This window comes from Stenella coeruleoalba (assembly GCF_951394435.1).
Source record: "Stenella coeruleoalba genome assembly, chromosome: 2".
Lineage (NCBI taxonomy): Eukaryota > Metazoa > Chordata > Mammalia > Artiodactyla > Delphinidae > Stenella > Stenella coeruleoalba.
Genome location: NC_137147.1, coordinates 135311032 through 135330177, shown reverse-complemented (window position 1 = coordinate 135330177; position 19146 = coordinate 135311032). Strand labels below are relative to the sequence as shown.

Sequence of the window (19146 nt, the reverse complement as noted above, 5' to 3'; positions counted from 1 at the left end):
GAAGTCCAGAATTAGAGTGGGCTCCAGGGCTGGTCAAGCAATTCAGTGATATATATGAGGGCCTAAGTTCTTTTTGCCTTTCCACTCTGTTGCCCGGTGCCTGCCTTTTCCTGAATTATAGCTGCCAGTGGCATTCAGGCTCCATTTTTCCAGTGCCAGCTGTATGGTCTGGCTTCTCATGGTTCTCTTTTAAAAATAAGAAAGACTTTTCCCAGAACCTCCTAAGAATACTTTTTTATTGGGCTAAATTGATAGGGGCTGCCAGTCATTGGACAAGGGATATAGGATTACCAGTAATCAGTTTGATTTAATCAACTGATAAGGAGTGGATTTTGAGGAGTCAAGGATAATCATTACTGTTTGCGGAGCACAGGCAGTCAGATAAGTAAGTGATGTAAATATTGTAAGGATACAGGTGCAAATGAGAATGCACAGGAAACTGTCAGACAGTCCCCCCTCCCCCACAGTGTTGTTTCAGGAATCAGCAGCCATTCTAGCTCGCTTGTTTCCATCATATGCTCCATCTCTGTTTTATTTCTTTGTGGTTATTCTGACTCTTGCTTGTAGTACTGCTACTGATTACTTCTCTTTTACTTCCCTTTGCCTCTTATATTGTACAGGTATGTGAGTTGGTTGACTCTGAAGAATAGGGTAACAGAAAAGAGTTTGTTTTGTATAAAACTTTGTTTAATATTACTCAGTAATTTCTCTTGAATTCTGATGTTAAATTGGGCTTCCAATTAAGATGGTGCAGTAAACTCATGGTGCAGTAAACTGGTCATTCCTGCTCCAGTTACAGAACAATAATGAGTAAAATGTGAACAGAAAAAACCCAAGATACAGCCAGCCTGAAGGAAAATTGTCTTTAGGGAAAAAGATGACAGAAAAGGAAAGGATAATGGTCTTTATTTTTAAATGTAAGTTTATGATTTTCTGATGAGAAAAGCAATATAAGCTTATAGAAATTTGGAAAATACAGGGAAGTGTAAAGTAAACAGGAAAAAAATCAGCCTTAAGGGTTAATGAACTTTGACAAAGTGAAAATCAAAGTAGTATTTTGAACAAAAAGCTTCCCCATTTCACTGTGAAATCCTTAGATGTCTCACAGATGGCCAATAGGTACATGCAAAGACATTCATCATTGCTAATTATTGGAGAAATGCAGATCAAAACTACAATGAGGTACCACCTTACACTGGTCAGAATTGCCATCATTAAAAAGTCTACAAATAGTAAATCCTGGAGAGGGTGTGGAGAAAAGGGAACCCTCTTATACTGTTGGTGGGAATGTAAATTGGTGCAGCCACTATGGAAAACAGTATGGAGGTTCCTCAAAAAACTAAAAATAGAGTTGCCATATGATCCAGCAATTCCACTTCTGGACATATACTCAGACAAAACTCTGATTCAAAAAGATACATGCACCCCTATGTTCATAGCAGCACTATTTACAATAGCCAAGGCATGGAAAGAACCTAAATGTCCATCAACAGATGACTGGATAAAGAAGATGTCGTATATGTATAATACACGATGGAATATTACTCAGCCATTAAAAGAATGAAATAAAGCCATTTGTAGCAACATGGATGGACCTAGAGATTATCATACTAAGTGAAGTAAGAGAAAGACAAATACCATATGATATCACTTATATGTGGAATCTAAAATATGACACAAATGAACATATCTATGAAACAGAAACAGACTCACAGACATAGAGAACAGACTTGTGGTTGCCAAGGGGGAGGAGGTGGGGGAGAGAAGTATTGGGAGTTTGGAACTAGCAGATGCAAACTATTGTATATAGGATGGATAAACAACAGGTCTTACTGTATGACACAGGGAACTGTGTTCAGTATCCTGTGATAAATCATAATGGAAAAGAATATAAAAAATATATATATATGTATAAATTACTGAGTCACTTTGCTGTGTAGCAGAAATTAACACAACATTGTAAATCAACCATACTTCAATAAAATTTAAAAAGATCTTTAGATGTCTTTTTAATTTGTAGTTCAGATTTTCTCAACCTTGGCACTATTGACATTTTGGGCAAGGTAACTGTTGTGGGAGCTGTCCTGTATATTGTAGGATGTTAATGGCATCCTTCACTTCTACCTAGTAGATGTTAGTAGCACACCCAGTTGTGACAACCAAAAATGTCTCCAGATATTGCCAGGTGTTCCCTGGGGGTACAAAATTGTTCCTGATTGAGAACCACTGCTGTGGTTAAGTAGTATGATACTTCAAAGTAGAAGGTAGGAAGTTGGTAAGTTTAATGTGAGGAATTCACACAGAAGTTGGATTAGCAGGCAGAGAGACTTTATTTGAACAAGCAGCAGTCGTGGCATTTTGACTGAGAAGTTCTGAGTCTAGATTTGGATGTTGTCCTCCATCCTGCCCCCTTCCCTCCTCAGCTTGAGAGGTCCATATCCTAGCTTGACTCTAGTCTTGAGGGTAGTGAGTGCCAGCTGTGGAAGGGATAAACAACTTTCTATTTGGGATTTTTGTCCAAATATATTAGGACTTTTTCAAGAACAAGCAACTTATTTGGAATTGTTTATCAGAATTACTTGATGCTTCTGAGAAAATAATATCTTACACGGGGCTACTTAAGTCCTCTTCATTTTTCCTCATGATATGACCTCAGATAACTTTCTTCTGGCTTTCAATTGAGGACCTTATCCATAATTGAGGTGAGTCGATTGATTTACTTCATGGGCATATTTCCTTCTTTAAAGGAGTCTTCATTGAAGACCTTATCCATTTGGGGTGGCTGTATAGCCCAGAATGAGTTTTATCTACAACCTGAGGCAGTATTTACTATGTGATAAACTTAATCTCAGTTTGTGGTTTGTTTTCAGAGTATTTCTTTAAATTTATTTATTTTTGGCTCTGTTGGGTCTTCATTGCTGTGCGCGGGCTTTCTCTAGTGGCAGAGAGCAGGGACTACTCTGTTGCAGTGCATGGGCTTCTCATTGTGGTGGCTTCTCTTGTTGCGGAGCACGGGCTCTAGGCATGTGGGCTTCAGTAGTTGTGGCACACGGGCTCAGTAGTTGTGGCTCACGGGCTCTAGAGCGCAGGCTCAGTAGTTGTGGTGCACAGGCTTAGTTTCTCCGCGGCATGTGGGATCTTCCTGGACCAGGGCTCGAACCTGTGTCCCCTGCATTGGCAGGCAGATTCTTTTTTTTTTTTTTGCGGTACGCGGGCCTCTCACTGTTGTGGCCTCTCCCGTTGCGGAGCACAGGCTCCGGACGCACCCACGGCTCACGGGCCCAGCCGCTCCGCGGCATGTGGGATCTTCCCAGTCCGGGGCACGAACCCGTGTCCCTTGCATCGGCAGGCGGACTCTCAACCACTGCACCACCAGGGAAGCCCTAGCAGGCAGATTCTTAACCTGCGCCGCCAGGAAAGTCCCCAGAGTATTTTTTAATAGAAGATTCTTTTTTAAATTGTGGCAAAATATACATAAAATTTACTTCTTAAACCATTTAAAAGTACAATTCAGTGGCATTAATTACGTTCACCATGTTGTGCAACCATCACCACTATCTATCTACAAAACTTTTCCAGCACCCCAAACAAATTCTGTGCCCATTAAATAATAACTCCCCATTTCCCCTCCCCTCTAGCCTCTGGTAACCTCTATTCTGCTTTCTGTCTCTATGAATTTGCCTATTCTGGATGTTTCATATATGCAGAATCATACAGTATTTATCCTTTTGTGTCTGACTTATTTCACTTAGCATAATATTTTCAAGGTTTATCCGTGTTACAGCATGTTAGACAGAATTTCATTCCTTTTTAAGGCTGAATAATATTCCGTTGTATGTATATGCAGTACATATTTTGTGTATCCATTCGTCTGTTGATGGACATATGGGTTGTTTCAGCCTTTTGGCTCTTGTCATCACTGCTGTGAACGTTGGTGTATAAATACCTGTTTGAGTACCTGCTTTCTTTTTTTTTTTTAATAGGACTTCAGCTTTTTATTGAATAAGTTACAAAAGAGATTTAGTCAAAAAGCTCATGTTGTCATTGGACTCCTCATGTTCTTCTTTCTTTGCCTTCCACTTTCTTCTTAGCTGGAGAGCAGTGGTGGAGGTGGTGGGACCTCCTGCTGGGGCAGGTCCACCAGCCCCTACATTGCAGATGAGGCTTCCCAGGTTGGTGATGGCCAGAGCCTTTGCAAACAAGCCTTGCCAGAAGGTTTCAGCATTTACATTGGCTGCTTTAATGAGAACATTGATCTATCCTCTGTGACTGTCACCTATTGTAGTGCAGAATGAGGCCAAGTAGATGAAGGTGAAAGTGCCCAGCTGGCGGCTGCCGGGCTTGGTGCTATTCAGGGCCTCACCCCAGTGTGGCCTTAGCTTCTTTGGAAGCATCTTAGCAGCAACTGTAGAAAGAGGCTCTCTACTTTCAGCTCTTTTGGGTATACGCTCAGAAGTGGAATTGCTGGTTCATGTGGTAATTCTGTTTGATTTTTTTTTTTTTTTTTGAGGAACAGTGTTAACTTTTAATTTAAATAAAAAATTAAATTTAACTTTTATTTTTTTCCCAATGCTAGTAAGATCTACAAACCTTAAGTGCCCAACTTTTGAATTTTGATAACTATATGTACTTATGTAATCATCACTCAGGTCGAGTTAACCATTTTTGTCACCCAGAAAGTTTCCTTCAGTTCTGTCCTAGAGGGAACCATTGTTCTGATTTCTGTCCCTGAAAGTTAATTTTGTCTGTGCTTGAACTTCCTGCCGTGCAGTCATAGAGTATGTACTATTTAGCTTTTGGCATCTTTTACTCAGCATAGTGTTTATGAGATTCATCCATGTTGAGATATATATATATATATATATATATATATATATATATATATCAGTAGTTCTTTTATTTTTTGAAAGTGCTGTCTAGTATTCTGTTGTAAGACTATACCACAATTTGTTTATCCATTTTCCTGTTGATGAACATTTGTGTTGTTTCCAGTTTTCGACAGTTATGTAAAAGCCTTTATGAACACTTATACATCTTTTTGTGGGTGTGGGGCATGTGTTTCCATTTTTGTGTAAGGCAAGTACCTAGGGAGTGGAATTGCTGGGTCATATGTAAAGTGTATGTTTTAACTTTATAAGAGATTGCAAACTGTTTTCCAAAGTGGTTGTACTATTTTACTCTCCCACCAGCAATTATGAGAGTTCTGCTTGCTGTAAATTCAAACCAGCATTTGATACTGTCCATCTTTTTCGTATTAGACATGATGGTGGGTATGTTGTATCTTATTGTGACTTTAATTTGCATTATCCTGATGACTAGTGATGTTGGACACCTTTTCATGTACTTATTGGTCACTCATTTCTTTTGTGAAGGAAACGTTTAAGTCTTTTGCTTATTTTTAAATTGGATTGTTTGTTTTCTGATTATTGATTTGTAAGAATTCTTTAATATATTTGGGGTCCAAGCCCTTTGCCTATTATATGTATTGTGAGTTTTGTCTCCACCCCTCAGCCTGTGCCTTACCTTTTCACTTCCTTAATGTATCTTTTGATGATAAGAAGTTTTAATTTTTTATTTATTTATTTTTGGCTGCGTTGAGTCTTTGTTGCTGCACGCGGACTTTCTCCAGTTGCCGGGAGCAGGGGCCACTCCTCGTTGTGGTGCGTGGGCCTCTCACTGTGATGGCCTCTCCTGTTGCAGAGCACGGGCTCCAGGAGCGTGGGCTTCAGTAGTCGTGGCACATGGGCTCAGTAGTTGTGGCTCGCGGGCTGCAGAGCACAGGCTCAGCAATTGTGGTGCATGGGCTCAGTCGCTCCGTGGCACGTGGGATCCCCCTGGACCAGGGTTCGAACTTGCATCCCCCGCATTGTCAGGCGGACTCTCAACCACTGTGCCATCAGGGAAGTCCCCAGAAGTTTTAATTTTGATAGAAGCCTGATTTATTAATTTTTTTCCTTTATGGTTAATGCATTTTGTGTCTTGCCTAGGAAGTCTTGACCCTTACCCGCAGACTGAGTTGTATGTCCCCCCCATCTCTTCTGCATTGGTATTGCAGAAATTAAATTTTTTTTAAAAAATAAATTTATTTATTTATTTTTGGCTGTGTTGGGTCTTCGTTGCGGCGAGCTTGGGCTACTCTTCATTGCGGTGCACAGGCTTCTCATTGCTGTGGCTTCTCTTGTTGTGGAGCATGGGCTCTAGGCACATGGGCTTCAGTAATTGTGGCACGTGGGCTCTAGAGCGCAGGCTCAGTAGTTGTGGCACACGGGCTTAGTTTCTCCGTGGCATGTGGGATCTTCCCGGACCAGGGCTCGAACCCGTCTCCCCTGCTTTGGCAGGCAGATTCTTAACCACTGTGCCACCAGGGAAGTCCTGCAGAAATTAATTTTTTTGGTTGAGGAGGTGTTTAGTTTGATTCTTGACACTTTTTTATTGCCATATGCCATACATACGGAAAAGTGCATAAATTATAATTGTACAGCTCAGTAAAGTTTTACGAACTGAACATATTCAGGTACTAATGATCCTGATTAAGTTATAGAACGTCATCAGCATCCCAGAGGCCTCAATTATGCCCGCTACCAGTCATTAACCGCTCCTCTCAAAGGTGGTTACTTGTATCTAACGTCTACCATGTAGATCAGTTTTGCCTGCTTTTCAACTTAATATAAATGGATGGAATCATTCAGTATGTACTTTTCAATATCTGGCTTCTTTGCTCAAAATTATCTTTGTGGTATTCATCTGTATTGTTCCATGTAGTAGTGGCTGTTTTTTTTCATTATAATCTAGTATTATCAATACATTGTGGGGTGATACTCCAGTTTGTTCATTTTACTCTGAATAAACATTTGGGATACTTTGTGAGATGGTATACATAATGCCACCATGAAGTATCAATATATGTTTTTTGGGTACACATGCACCTAGGAGCAGGATTGCTGGGTCACTGGAAAGGATGTACTTAGGTTCAGTAGATATAAGCAAACAGTTTCCAAATATGTTTAATATAATCCCCTTTGTGTACATGTACACGTGTACATTTGCCCATATGCTTATATAGGCATAGAAATTCCTTAGAAAATACTAACTATTCACCTCTAGTGAGGAGGAGGAATGGAGAGTCTTTAATACTCTATGTGTCCTTTCAGTTTTGTCTTACCATAAGTATGTATTTAAAAAAAACCCAACCAATTTTTTAAAAAATTTGAAAATCTTGCTACCTTAATACTTTAAAAGTCCTGTTTTGCTTTTTTTTTCATAAATTTATTTTATTTATTTATTTTTGGCTGCATTGGGTGTTGGTTGCTGCCTGTGGACTTTCTCTAGTTGCGGTGGGCAGGGACTACTCTTCGTTGTGGTGCACGGGCTTCTCATTGCGGTGGCTTCTCTTTTTGTGGAGCATGGGCTCTAGGCGCACGGGCTTCAGTAGTTGTGGCTTGTGGGCTCTAGAGCGCAGACTCAGTAGTTGTGGTGCATGGGCTTAGTTTCTCCGTGGCATGTGGGATCTTCCCCGACCGGGGCTCGAACCTGTGTCCCCTGCATTGGCAGGCGGATTCTTAACCACTGAGCCACCAGGGAAGCCCTGCTTTTTTTTTAATAATAGAAAAACTTTAAAATCATTATTAATTTTGTGTTGCTAAGTTATGTCTAGTTGATAGCCCAGACACTTATATTTTAAAATTAGAAAGTCATTTACAATTGGGGCAGAAACTTGGTATAGTTTAACGAGTAACTTTGGGGACCTGGGCTGTAGTCCTGCCTCTTTCCTTAATTAGTTGTTGAGTATGGGCAAATCACTTAACCTCTGGAGTCTTAGTTTCCTCATCTGTAATGTTGGAATAGTCCCTGAATTGCATGACTCACTAGCCTCATGGGAACATTCAGTGTTATAATAGGGGAGAATACACTTTGATATAGATATATATCAAATACATATATATATAAATTACATATCAATATTATATAATTATAGATATAAGTGAATCATATAAATATATAAAAATATCATATATAAATACACATGGGGGATACACACACCCATGCACCCCTAAGAAGGATAAAATATAATTAAGTTTTGATTTGAGAAAGGAAAATAAAATGATCTAGGGTATGTAGTGAAACCATAATTGATCTTTTATATGACCTTTTCCTTCCTTCCTCATCCCATTTTAAGCTCATGAGAAGCAAACAAGTTGGATAGGTAGCAGTTTAATATTTTTTTAAAAAGTTATTTTCTAACGTGAATCCTTGGGTGACTACTGATTCAGTCCAGTTTCCTCCTCCTCCTCCATCACCATCTGTGTTCCTGAGCAGAGTTGGTATTTCTGCTGATCCTGGGCCTGTTTGCCCTCAGATCCATTCCTCACCCTTCCCTTCTCCGCTGAGTATTGTGAGCAGCTGACCCTCGTGGGCTTCATTCCTTCCCAGGCTCTGGTGTCAGCAGTTTCTGGCTGGGTTAGCAAGTGAGAGGAACTGGCAAGAGATTGGAGGGCAGGAAGTAGGAGAAGGCAGGGCTTTCCCCTCTTTCTCTCTGCTTTGGAAAGTTGGAGGAGTGGGGTGGTTTCTGGAAGCGTCTCTTTTGTTGCTTCTGCCAGTCAGGCCATTCTGTTTTCAGCTTCCTCCAGGTAACTTCAGCCTTGGAAACTGGTAGCAATACATTCCCTCCCTTTTTCCTTCAGCCTAGAGGTGGTAGTGACTTGTTCCCATGCTAACCTCTGATTTGCATCTCTGTTCCCTTTTGGGCCTCTCATTTCTTCCCTCACCTGTTCACTGCATTGAAGTCCTTCTGTTCTACATCAAGTGGTTTCTGGGTTTCCTTGTTAGATAGACCCTGTCTGATACAGAGCTCAAATCAATACTAATAAAAATGTCTTCCATTTACATTCTTTTCAAGATTTGTTATATCTTTTGATGTCTCAAATAATATATTGAGGTAGAAAAGTGTTATAATTCCTATTATAACATGAGGAAATTAACATTATATTGAATGATCACTTTCAGATTTTCCAGTGAAAATTATAGGCATGAAAATGGAGGCCCAGAGACTTAAATAACTTGCTCTAAGTCCCATAGAAGTCTGGTACTGAATCAAGATTGGACTTCTACATATAAAAATTTGATGTGCTGCCTGTCTTCTGGTCCTGGAAGAGATCCTTTACCAAAGAAGAGTTCATTTACAATGTACTTACAAAAAGCCTTAGTCATTTTAGAAAATTTTTCAACTAAAAATTCAAAGCACAATAATTTTCCGCTCAACATTAATATATCCAGGATGCTTTTCACTACCATTAATCAGTTTTATGTAAAGTTTTGAGTTTTGGTTATTTCTATGAGAATTTCACACCTAGGGCAAATTACAAAGAAGAAGAATTCTTGTGATGTCATGTTTGTTCAGTTATAGAATTGTTTAAGATAGGTCTTGTGCATCCTTATCGAGGAGGAAAGAAAGAGGTGTCACAGAAGAGTGGAATGGGGGCAGGAGAAGAGAAGGGCAAGGGAATATTGTTGCCAGGTTGCCAGCCTTCTGCCCTCACTGCCTTGGTGATGACTGAAAGGCTTTACCTTGTCTTCATCTCATCAGCTGGCCACCTGACGTCCATGGTAATACGGACTCCTACTAAAGTGTAACATGGGAGATGACCACCTTGCTCTGCTGTAAAATAGAGAAGGCTCTACTTTGCACTTACATGCCTATCTTTTTTAGAGGACCTTTCAGATAGGTAATTCTCATAATACTTGTGAAAGCATATAAGAACCAGTATCAGCATCCCTGTTTGTAGGGGGGAATTGGAGTGAGCAATGATTTGGAATACAAGAAATTCAACTCACACATTTACAGGTAAAATTCTAAGTGTAAATTCAGAGTTCATAGGGATTTATGTGGTATCCAGAACTTCCTCATTTTGGAAAATGACTAATAATAATGATGATAAAAATAACAGCAACAACAGTTAACACTTCTTTAGGGGTTAGCGTGTACCAGACAGTACTTGAACCTCTTTATATGTATTGTCATTCAATCTTCACATCTCTGTGGGGTATTTTATCCCCTGACTCTCCTATTTAAATGTGAGAAGAATATCATTAATAATGGAGATTTTATTATCATCTATCCCTTCTGCCAGCACTCTCGGAACCCGCACCCCCCACCCCTGCCCTGATTATAAGCTCCCTGAAAGCTTATTACCAGTTTTGTTTGTTGTATCCCCAGTGCCTGGCATGTGGTTGGTACTCAGTGAATATTTATTGAATGAATGAATGAGTCTCTATTTTATAGATGAGGAAACTAAATTTCCCAAGACTACACAGTTAATAGAACAGTTATGGGGCACTGAAATGATTTATAAAGTCTTTGATGAGCCTAAAGTTCTTTTAGCTTTTAGACAAACTGTATCGTCAGGAGTGTGAAATGGCTGTTAGGCACTTGAATTTGGTGGTGCTTTCCCTTCTTCTCATCCCTAGTACTCCATTTCATGAGCCTCTGGGCCCTTGAGATACCTTACAAATTGAACATTTTTTTCCTCCATTCTTCACCCATGGAACACAAAAAATGCCTCATCTTTTATTATAAGATTGTAATAGACAAGACTCAAATTTGCATTTTATAAATTTTCTTTTAGGTTGTGGAAGCAATGATACTAAGTGATATTGTAAACTCAAAGGATTCAGTTGTCTCCTTCCCTTTACAGCAGGGGTCCCCAACCCTTGGGCCATGGACCGGTAATGGTCCATGGCCCATTAGGAACTGGGCCTCGCAGCCTGTGGTTAGCCGTGGGCGAGCGAGCGAAACTTCATCTGTATTTACAGCCACTCCCCATCACTTGCATTACCACCTGAGCTCCGCCTCCTGTCAGATCAGCGGCAGCATTAGATTCTCATGGAAGTGGGAACCGCACTGTGAACTGCGCATGTGAGGGATCTAGGCTGCGCGCTCCTTATGAGAATCTAATGCCTGGTGATGATCTGAGGTGGAGCTGAGACGGTGATGCTAGTGGCTGCAAATACAGATTATCATGAGCAGAGAGGTTTGACTGCACAGAGACCATAATAAATCAGTTGCTTGCAGACTCATATCAAAACCCTATCAGTGAAGTGGCAAGTGAAAACAACAAGCTCAGGGCTCCCACTGATTTCTGCATTATGGCAAGTTGTATGATTATTTCATTATGTATTACAGTGTAGTAATAATAGAAATAAAGTGCACAGTAAATGTAATGCGCTTGAATCATCCCAAAACGATCCCCCACCCCATCCCCCCGGTCTCTGGAAAAATTGTCTTCCATGAAACTGGTCCCTGGTGCCAAAAAGGTTGGGGACTGCTGCTTTAGAAGGTAGGTAACATTGAGGTAGACCATACAATTGAGACTTGATCCAAGATTACATGCACACCCACTCACATCCGTCTTGTTGTTGTTTTTTTAAAAAATATTTAGTTATTTAATTTTGGCTGTGCCGGGTTTTAGTTGCGACACGTGGAATCTTTGCAGCATGTGAGATCTTTTAGTTGCAGTATGTGGGATCTTTAGTTGCGGCATGTGGACTCTTAGTTGAGGCATGCATGCAGGATCTAGTTCCCTGACCAGGGATCGAACCTGGGCCCCCTGCATTGGGAGCGTGGAGTCTTACCCACTGGACCACCGGGGGAAGTCCCTCACATCCATCTTTAAGCTTGGTGATTTGTGTGATCTTTAGTAGGAAATTTAATTCTGGAAGTGGTTAGTTAGGCAAAACATGAACGGCTAATATCTGATGATTGTTGGGGCTTGGGAGAAGAGAAGGAAGGAGACAAAAGTCATTGAAGAATCTCACATAGGCCCTTGCTGACTAGAAGAAGGGTGGTCTCAGTCAGAGAATGTGGGTAATCAGAAGATGAAGAGTTAGTTGCTTAACATTTTATCTTTGTTTTCTTTCTTCCGGTATATAAAATCATATCCATACTTCCTGTCATAATTTCACTTCACAGATTCTGTTGCTGTTCCCTATTCTTGGGAAAGAGTAAGCAGCATTCTTAATTTTTGTGTTCCTGCAATGTTAATTCTGGGTCACAGTAAGCTTTTTTTCCTTCCCGTCATACTATGGACATATAAGTCTTGGGTTTTCCATCGATATATCACCTAAGGTTCTGGAACAGAGCGATTACAAATGATTACAAATCATTTCCCTTTCTTCCCCTGCTATACCCTTCCTTTTACATTTTAAAAAATCAGGGAAGTACCCTGGTGGTCCAGTGGTTAAGACTCCGCGCTGCCACTGCAGGGGGTGCGGGTTCCATCTCTGGTCGGGGACTAAGATCCAGCATGTTGCGTGGTGTGGCCAACAAAAAACAACAAAAAGAAAATGATCATTAAAACAGAACAAAACAAAACAGGGATTACCTCAAGCATGTATTAAAATGCATAAAAAATACAAACACCTGTGTACTTACAGGCCAGATTTAATAAATAAATACACTTGGCCATGTATACTTTAGAGCTTTTAACTTTTTTGATAAATAAAGCATTTAACAGTTGAAATCTCCTTTTTATTGCTTCCTAATTCTACTCTTCCCTCTTCCTTACTTGAGGTCACCACTGTTCTGAGGTTGGTGTGAATACTTGGCCTCCTTTTTACCATAGAAAAATAATTTCTTAATGAATTTTTACCTGTATTTTAATTGAATTCAAAGAGATAGTAACTCAGGGTTTCTGTATCATGAATCGTTTTCAGTGGCTCAAATATTTTTCTCCTTGTTGACTTCTCATTCCTGGGCAACAGTATAATGTTTCACATTTGAGCTATTGCTAAGACTGTGTTTAGCTATTTTTGGTCCTATGATCTATCAGATGTGATATTAACTATGGTATGTATATTTTGTTAGTAACACTCCTGAAATATCCTTTGGAAAGTCATATTATTCACGTTCTAAAACCAAGGAGAGAGAGAGGAAAAGAGGGAAAGAATGATTCTGTTTTTCTCTTCAGGCAAGTTATCAGTTGAGAAACTGACATTATAAATGACCAAAACTGAACAGAAGTATATATTCAATGTGTAATAGTAGGACAAGTATCTCTTAATTTAATAATCCACACATTTTTGATGCACTGTATTCTTATGATCAGCAGCATGAAGAATTTAACGTGATATTACAGTATGCCTGTGGTTAGTTGAGGACAGTGCTCAAGGAGAAAACCTAACAATGACTGTGTTGTTTGTTTTGTCAAAATATGCTACCCAGCTCCAGAGTTTCCTATTTTGGAGAAGCAGAACTGGTTGATACATCTCCACTATATCCGGAAGGATTATGAAGCATGCAAGGTGAGAGGCCAATGATAGAAAACGTGAGAGGCAGGCTTTGGTTAGGCAACTAACTGTGTCTGTCACTCAGAGTTTGTGTGACAGTTTAGCTCTCACTAAAAATGTATGAAATCTCATTTCTCTGCATTTTGTGTATTGGTTAGCTTTTGCTATGATAATGCTGCTTAAGAAGCAACCTCAAAATGTCAGTGGCCTCTAACAACAGATACTTATTACTACCCATGGGCCTTCAGATTGGCTGTAGGTTGGCTGGGTTTGACCACAGGCTGTGGGTCAGGTTAAAGTGTGCTCCATGTGTCTTCTCATTTCAAGATCAGGCTGAAGGAGCAGCCACTCTCTGGGACTTGTTGGTCTCATGGTGGAGAGCAGATGTTCAATATGGCATAGTGTTTAACGGTTTGATCTCTGGATAGGTGAAAAATGGTATTTCATTGAGTTTTATAATTCTCTTACTATGGTGAGCTTGGTCCTTTATATATTTTAAAACCATTTGTATTTTCTCTAAACTGTATCTTTGGTAACTTACTATGTACATTACATACTTGCTGGCAGAGAATAGTATCATCATGCAAAATATATCCCTGGTATTCTCGGTTTTTGGCATTCGGAGCTTTGTAATGCTTTTAAGGTTGTAGTTTTTATACCTGTGACATTTGTACCTATGACAATGTAAAGAACTAGCAATGTTCCAGTATGGGTCTTGAAAGATTTTTTTTTTCATCTGTGATATTATCCTTTTCTTATTTCCCTTTTCCTTTATTGACCACTTTCTCTGTTTCCTTTTTTTTGGCTTCTCTTCTTTTGCTTTTTTCTTAAGAGTTGGGGCTATTTCTAGGTTCTGTCCTTGACTCCTTTCTCTGCTCGTTCCACACACTTCTTCCTGATCTTAGAGATGCGTACTGAATGCTTCCCAGGCATTTCAAATTCATCTTTTCTGTAGCTGAATTTATCTTCTTCTTTCCAAACCTATTCCTTCTCCTGTTCCCTGTCTCGGGGATAGGTACCATCATTCACCCAGCTGTCTGTGTCAGAATCCTCTGACCCACTTTCCCTAATACAGATAATCATCAAGTTCTAGAGATCCTTCTCTTACTTCTTCTTACTATCTCGAGACACTGTCCACTTCCCCCCACCCCACGCCTTAGTTAATCCCTGTCATTTTTATTTAAATTAACCACAAGAGTTCTTATGCCAACATTGCCTCTAATCTTGCCTCCTTTCCATCTATTTCCACAATGTTCCTAAAATGGAGCAAATAGAATCTGGATACTTCCCACTTAAAATTTATCACGATTTTCCCATTGCTCTCGACCTTTTTTAGCATGGCATTTGAAGCCCTTCTCTCTCTGACTCTCTGGGCCACCTCAGCTTTTCCTCCATCCCTTGCTAACACAGGATTTGAAACTGTTTACCCTGGAAAGCCTTCCCTGATTGCTCCAGGTTAGAATCAGGTGATTGCCCTCTGAGCTGTATAGCTCCCTGGTCTTAGCCCATCATAGGACAAAGGTAGAGCCTGTACTTTGCTCATCAGAGAGCTCCTAGCATCTATAATGGTGCATGGAAATCTTTTCATAGTTTTCTTAGCCTGCCTAGTTAGAGTGTAGGTAGGAGTTGGTGAACTTTTTCTGTAAGGGGCCAGATGGTAAATATTTTAGGCTTTGCAGGCCACAGATAATCTCTGTCTCATATACTTCATCTTCTCTTATTTTTTAATAACCCTTTAAAAATTAAAAAAACACTCTTAGCTTGAGACCTGTACAGAAATAGGCTATGTGAGTCGGATTTGGCCTGTGGGCTGTACTTTGCTGGCGCCTGTTCTAGGGGTCAAATAAATTTAAAAAATCCGAATGAACTACTTATTAGTCATCATTAGTATTGTAGATTTCTTACATGTACTCCTTGTCCATGTTTACCTTTTCTTAAAAACACTTGAAGACACTTAACCACTACTCAGAAGTATTGTTTCTTTCTTTTTCAGGATGTTATCAGAGAACAGCTTCAGGAGACTCAGGGGTTATGTGAATATGCTATCTATGTCCAAGGTAAGACATATATTTCTTCTTGCCAGAGAAATGCACACTCTGCCTAGGTTCTGGAGAAAGAGCAAACAACTTACAAAATACTTAAATTCAAGTAAATGTTCCACAAATCTCTTATTCAATATTACTGTTTTTTGAAATCAGAACATGATTATTGTGCTGGATTTGACCTCAGAAATGACTAGTTCTCTTAAAAAAACTTGCTACTGTCCTTCACCCCTATTCTAGTTTCCGGCTAGTGTTTTTCAGAACAGTTGTTAGGGTCCCTGCCTCATGCAGCAGTTTCAGGTCCAGAAGAGGCTTTTGGAAGGGTTCCTTGTAGTCAAGCTAAAAGAGATAAGGAAAAGCTTGAGGATTTTTTGTAAGGTGAGTCAGGATGAAGGGAAGAAGCCTAGAGGTATACAGGATAAAACAGAGAATAAATGAGATTCATCAGAAATCAAGTATAGGAACCACTGACTGGAATTTTACTCTGTAGTGCCCAGAGTAGCATCCTTAGTTTTCCCAGGAACTATCTTTTTGACTCTTTGATGTAAATGAATAGTTTTGTTTACCACTCATTGTATTTGTAGTCTTCAGATTAATATATAATTTTCTGACATAATTGGTAAGATATTGACATATCTAGGACATCATGGCAAATAATGCTCTTTTTTAAAAAATAAATTATTTATTTGTTTTTATTTTTGACCATGTTGGGTCATTGTTGCTGTGTGTGGGCTTTCTCTTGTTGTGGCGAGCAGGGGCTACTCTTTGTTGTGGTGCGCGGGCTTCTCATTGCGGTGGCTTCTCTTGTTGCAGAGCACGGGCTCTAGGCGCGTGGGCTCAATAGTTGTGGCGCACGGGCATAATTGCTCTGCGGCGGCATGTGGGATCTTCCCGGGCCAAGGCTCGAACCCATGTCCCCTGCATTGGCAGGTAGATTCTTAACTACTGCACCACCAGGGAAGCCCAAATAATGCTCTTTTATTCCCAATATCACAAGTTCCAGACTTATAGTGCCTGGTAGTAGTTAAGCATGTAAATTCTTCTGAAAAATGATTATTCTGATTGGTTGCTATACTGAAAACCAAGTCTGAAATATTACTGCATTCTTTGCCAGCATCTCCTTGTTGGACTTGAGTTATTGATTGCATTTGCCCCATTTGGGTGTACTCTCTGAAAACTATCAGGTGGATGTCGGAATTATCATGATAAATAGAGCATCTGATAAGGAGCTATAAGAATGTTCTTATAGTGAAGAGTGTGGGATAATTTACAAGGCACCCGATTATCTGCGTGGTGGAAGCTGGGAGTGGAGGAATAGGTAGATTCCAGATACCTTAAAAAAAAAAGGTTTTAGGGCTTCCCTGGTGGTGCAGTGGTTGAGAATCTGCCTGCCAATGCAGGGGACATGGGTTCGAGTCCTGGTCTGGGAGGATCCCACATGCCGCGGAGCAACTAGGCCCGTGAGCCACAACTACTGAGCCTGCGCGTCTGGAGCCTGTGCTCCGCAACAAGAGAGGCCGCGATAGTGAGAGGCCTGCGCACTGCGATGAAGAGTGGCCCCTGCCTGCCACAACTAGAGAAAGCCCTCGCACAGAAACGAAGACCCAACACAGCCAAAAATAAATTAATTAATTAATTAAAAAAAAAAAGGTTTTAGCTCATCAACAACTTTGCTGCTTGTTTCAATCCATCTGAAGTCATATCTGATTGTATTAAACACAATTATCCAAAGGATTTCTTTGATATGATTTCCTACCTCCCTCTCCTCCAATTTTTCAGATGTCAGGCTCCATTCTTTCTAGAACATGATTTTATTTTCTGTGTTTTCTCTTTCTTGGAAGCATTGATATGTCGCCTGGAAGGAAATATCCAAGAATCCCTAGAACTCTTTCAGACGTGTGCTGTTCTCAGCCCTCAGTCTGCTGATAACCTCAAGCAGGTGGCCAGATCTTTGTGAGTATTGGCAGCCTGGAGGCCCTAGGGCACTGACAGAGAACAATGTAAAGTGCATTCTTAGGCTGGAGCTGCTTCTGGCAACCGGATACATAGAGGGAGGGTTGCTTAATGGGTATAATAGATTCACTTTGAAGAGTGTGGATTAATTTTGAAATTTGAGAAAATGAGATAACTAGTATAAAGGAACTGAGTATTTCAAACACTGTATATTCTAGTTTGATGGGGGAACACCGATAATGTTTCTCATATAAATAGGAACATTTTGTGCCTCAAGTACCCTAATGTATTGGCAGCCCATGGAATTTTTCTCACCTACTGTTCCAACACTTAGCATAATACTAGATACACAGTAGGTTTTTAGTAAGTGTTTGTTGAGTGAATGCCCTGGAGGTTCCTGGATGTAGGCAACCTCCGTTGTCTTTACAAGCTGTTAAGTACTAATAGCTTTACTACTCCAGAGTAGTAAAGTGTTCTGTGGAGTTCCCACTCTCACTTTCTTACCTACGTTGTCATTCATAACCTGCACTGTCTTTGCATAGAGGCTGATTTTCCCCGTGTCTCCAGAATGATGATCCAGTATCAAGGAAAGAGACTTAGTTTGGGAGAGAAGGGCCTGTCCCTAATAGATCATGATGAAAAATTGTGGTAGTTTTTGTTTAACATGGTCATTAGTTTGGCTTGTTTCTTTTTTGGTCTGCATTTGCAGTACATTGTAGAAAATAAATTACAGAAGACTTTCACTAAAATTGGTGTAGAATGGGCCCAAGGCCTTGGAACCAACTCTGTTCCTACCAAGAGAGCTTCTGCTGTTGGTGTGCGGCAGCCTCACTGGCTAAACCAGCACAGCCAGCTTACAGGGAAGAGGCGTCCCGAATTCTCTGCTGGCTGGAGCATGAGTCAGATGTGGGACTGGTGGGGTTATAGTCTCGTAAAAGCTTTGCGTTGTTAATCACAGAAAATGTGTTTTTTCCCCAGATTTCTTCTGGGAAAACATAAAGCTGCCACTGAAGTATATAATGAAGCAGCTAAACTTAACCAGAAAGATTGGGTAAGTAGGGAACTTTGTTATTAGTGACATGCTAATGGCTCCATTTATCATATGGCTATCTTTTGTTATTATTACTGAATTCTTACATGCCAAAATTGTATCTTATCCTCACACTTGATCGATGATGTGGCTGGGTATAAGATCAAAAATCATGTTTCCTCGTAACTCAGCAGACACTGCTGCCTAGTTTTCTGGCTGTCAGTGTTGTTGATGAGCAGTCTGTTACCAGTCTGATTCTTGCTGATAACCCCACTTTCCTGTAGAAGCTTTGAGGATTTTCTGTCATTGGAGTTCTGAAATGTCAGTAATAGTTGTCTAGATGTGTTTCTTTTCTCTTTTATCCCCCTTATCTGTGGACATTCAGTTGGCTCTTTCACTTTGAAGACCCTTGCCTTTCTTTGGGTCAGCAAGGTTTTTTTTTGAGTAGTTCTTTGATTATTTTTTCCTCTCTATTGTCTCTTTGTATTAGTTAGGGATTGTGTGTAACTGCAACAAAACATTTTATTAAACATTGGCTTTATAAATTAGGAGTTTATTTTTTTCTTATGAAACAAGAAATCCAGGTAAGTAGTTGCCAACATTGATTTGGTGGTCCAGCGATATCAGTGCTGAGGCTTTTTCTTCATGGTTATAAGATGACTGCTGCAGCTCTAACATCACATCATTCTAGGTAGGGAGAAAGAGGAAGCAACAAAGAGAAAAGGAATAACCTTCATCAAGGAAGTATAATTTTCCCAGAAATCCCCAACAGACTTTCACTTACATCACACCAACTACGCCTTTTGTAAGGAAGGTTGGGAAATGTATTGTCACTGTAAA

At 40.1% G+C, this 19146-nt stretch overlaps 1 protein-coding gene across 3 annotated transcripts in view; it reads left to right on the top strand.

The window, feature by feature from the left end:
- Positions 1-19146, top strand: part of BBS4 (Bardet-Biedl syndrome 4) — a 72934-nt gene that overhangs the window by 31488 nt on the left and 22300 nt on the right. Inside the window, exons 3-6 of one of the 3 annotated variants that reach the window (XM_079907526.1) lie at positions 13217-13296; positions 15275-15338; positions 17165-17276; positions 18255-18327. In XM_079907526.1, coding sequence (XP_079763652.1) covers positions 13217-13296; positions 15275-15338; positions 17165-17276; positions 18255-18327 — 329 coding nt within the window. Of the gene's footprint in view, positions 1-13216; positions 13297-15274; positions 15339-17164; positions 17277-18254; positions 18328-19146 lie in introns of those variants that run through there. The other 2 variants (XM_079907528.1, XM_079907527.1) reach the window with 2 other exon arrangements.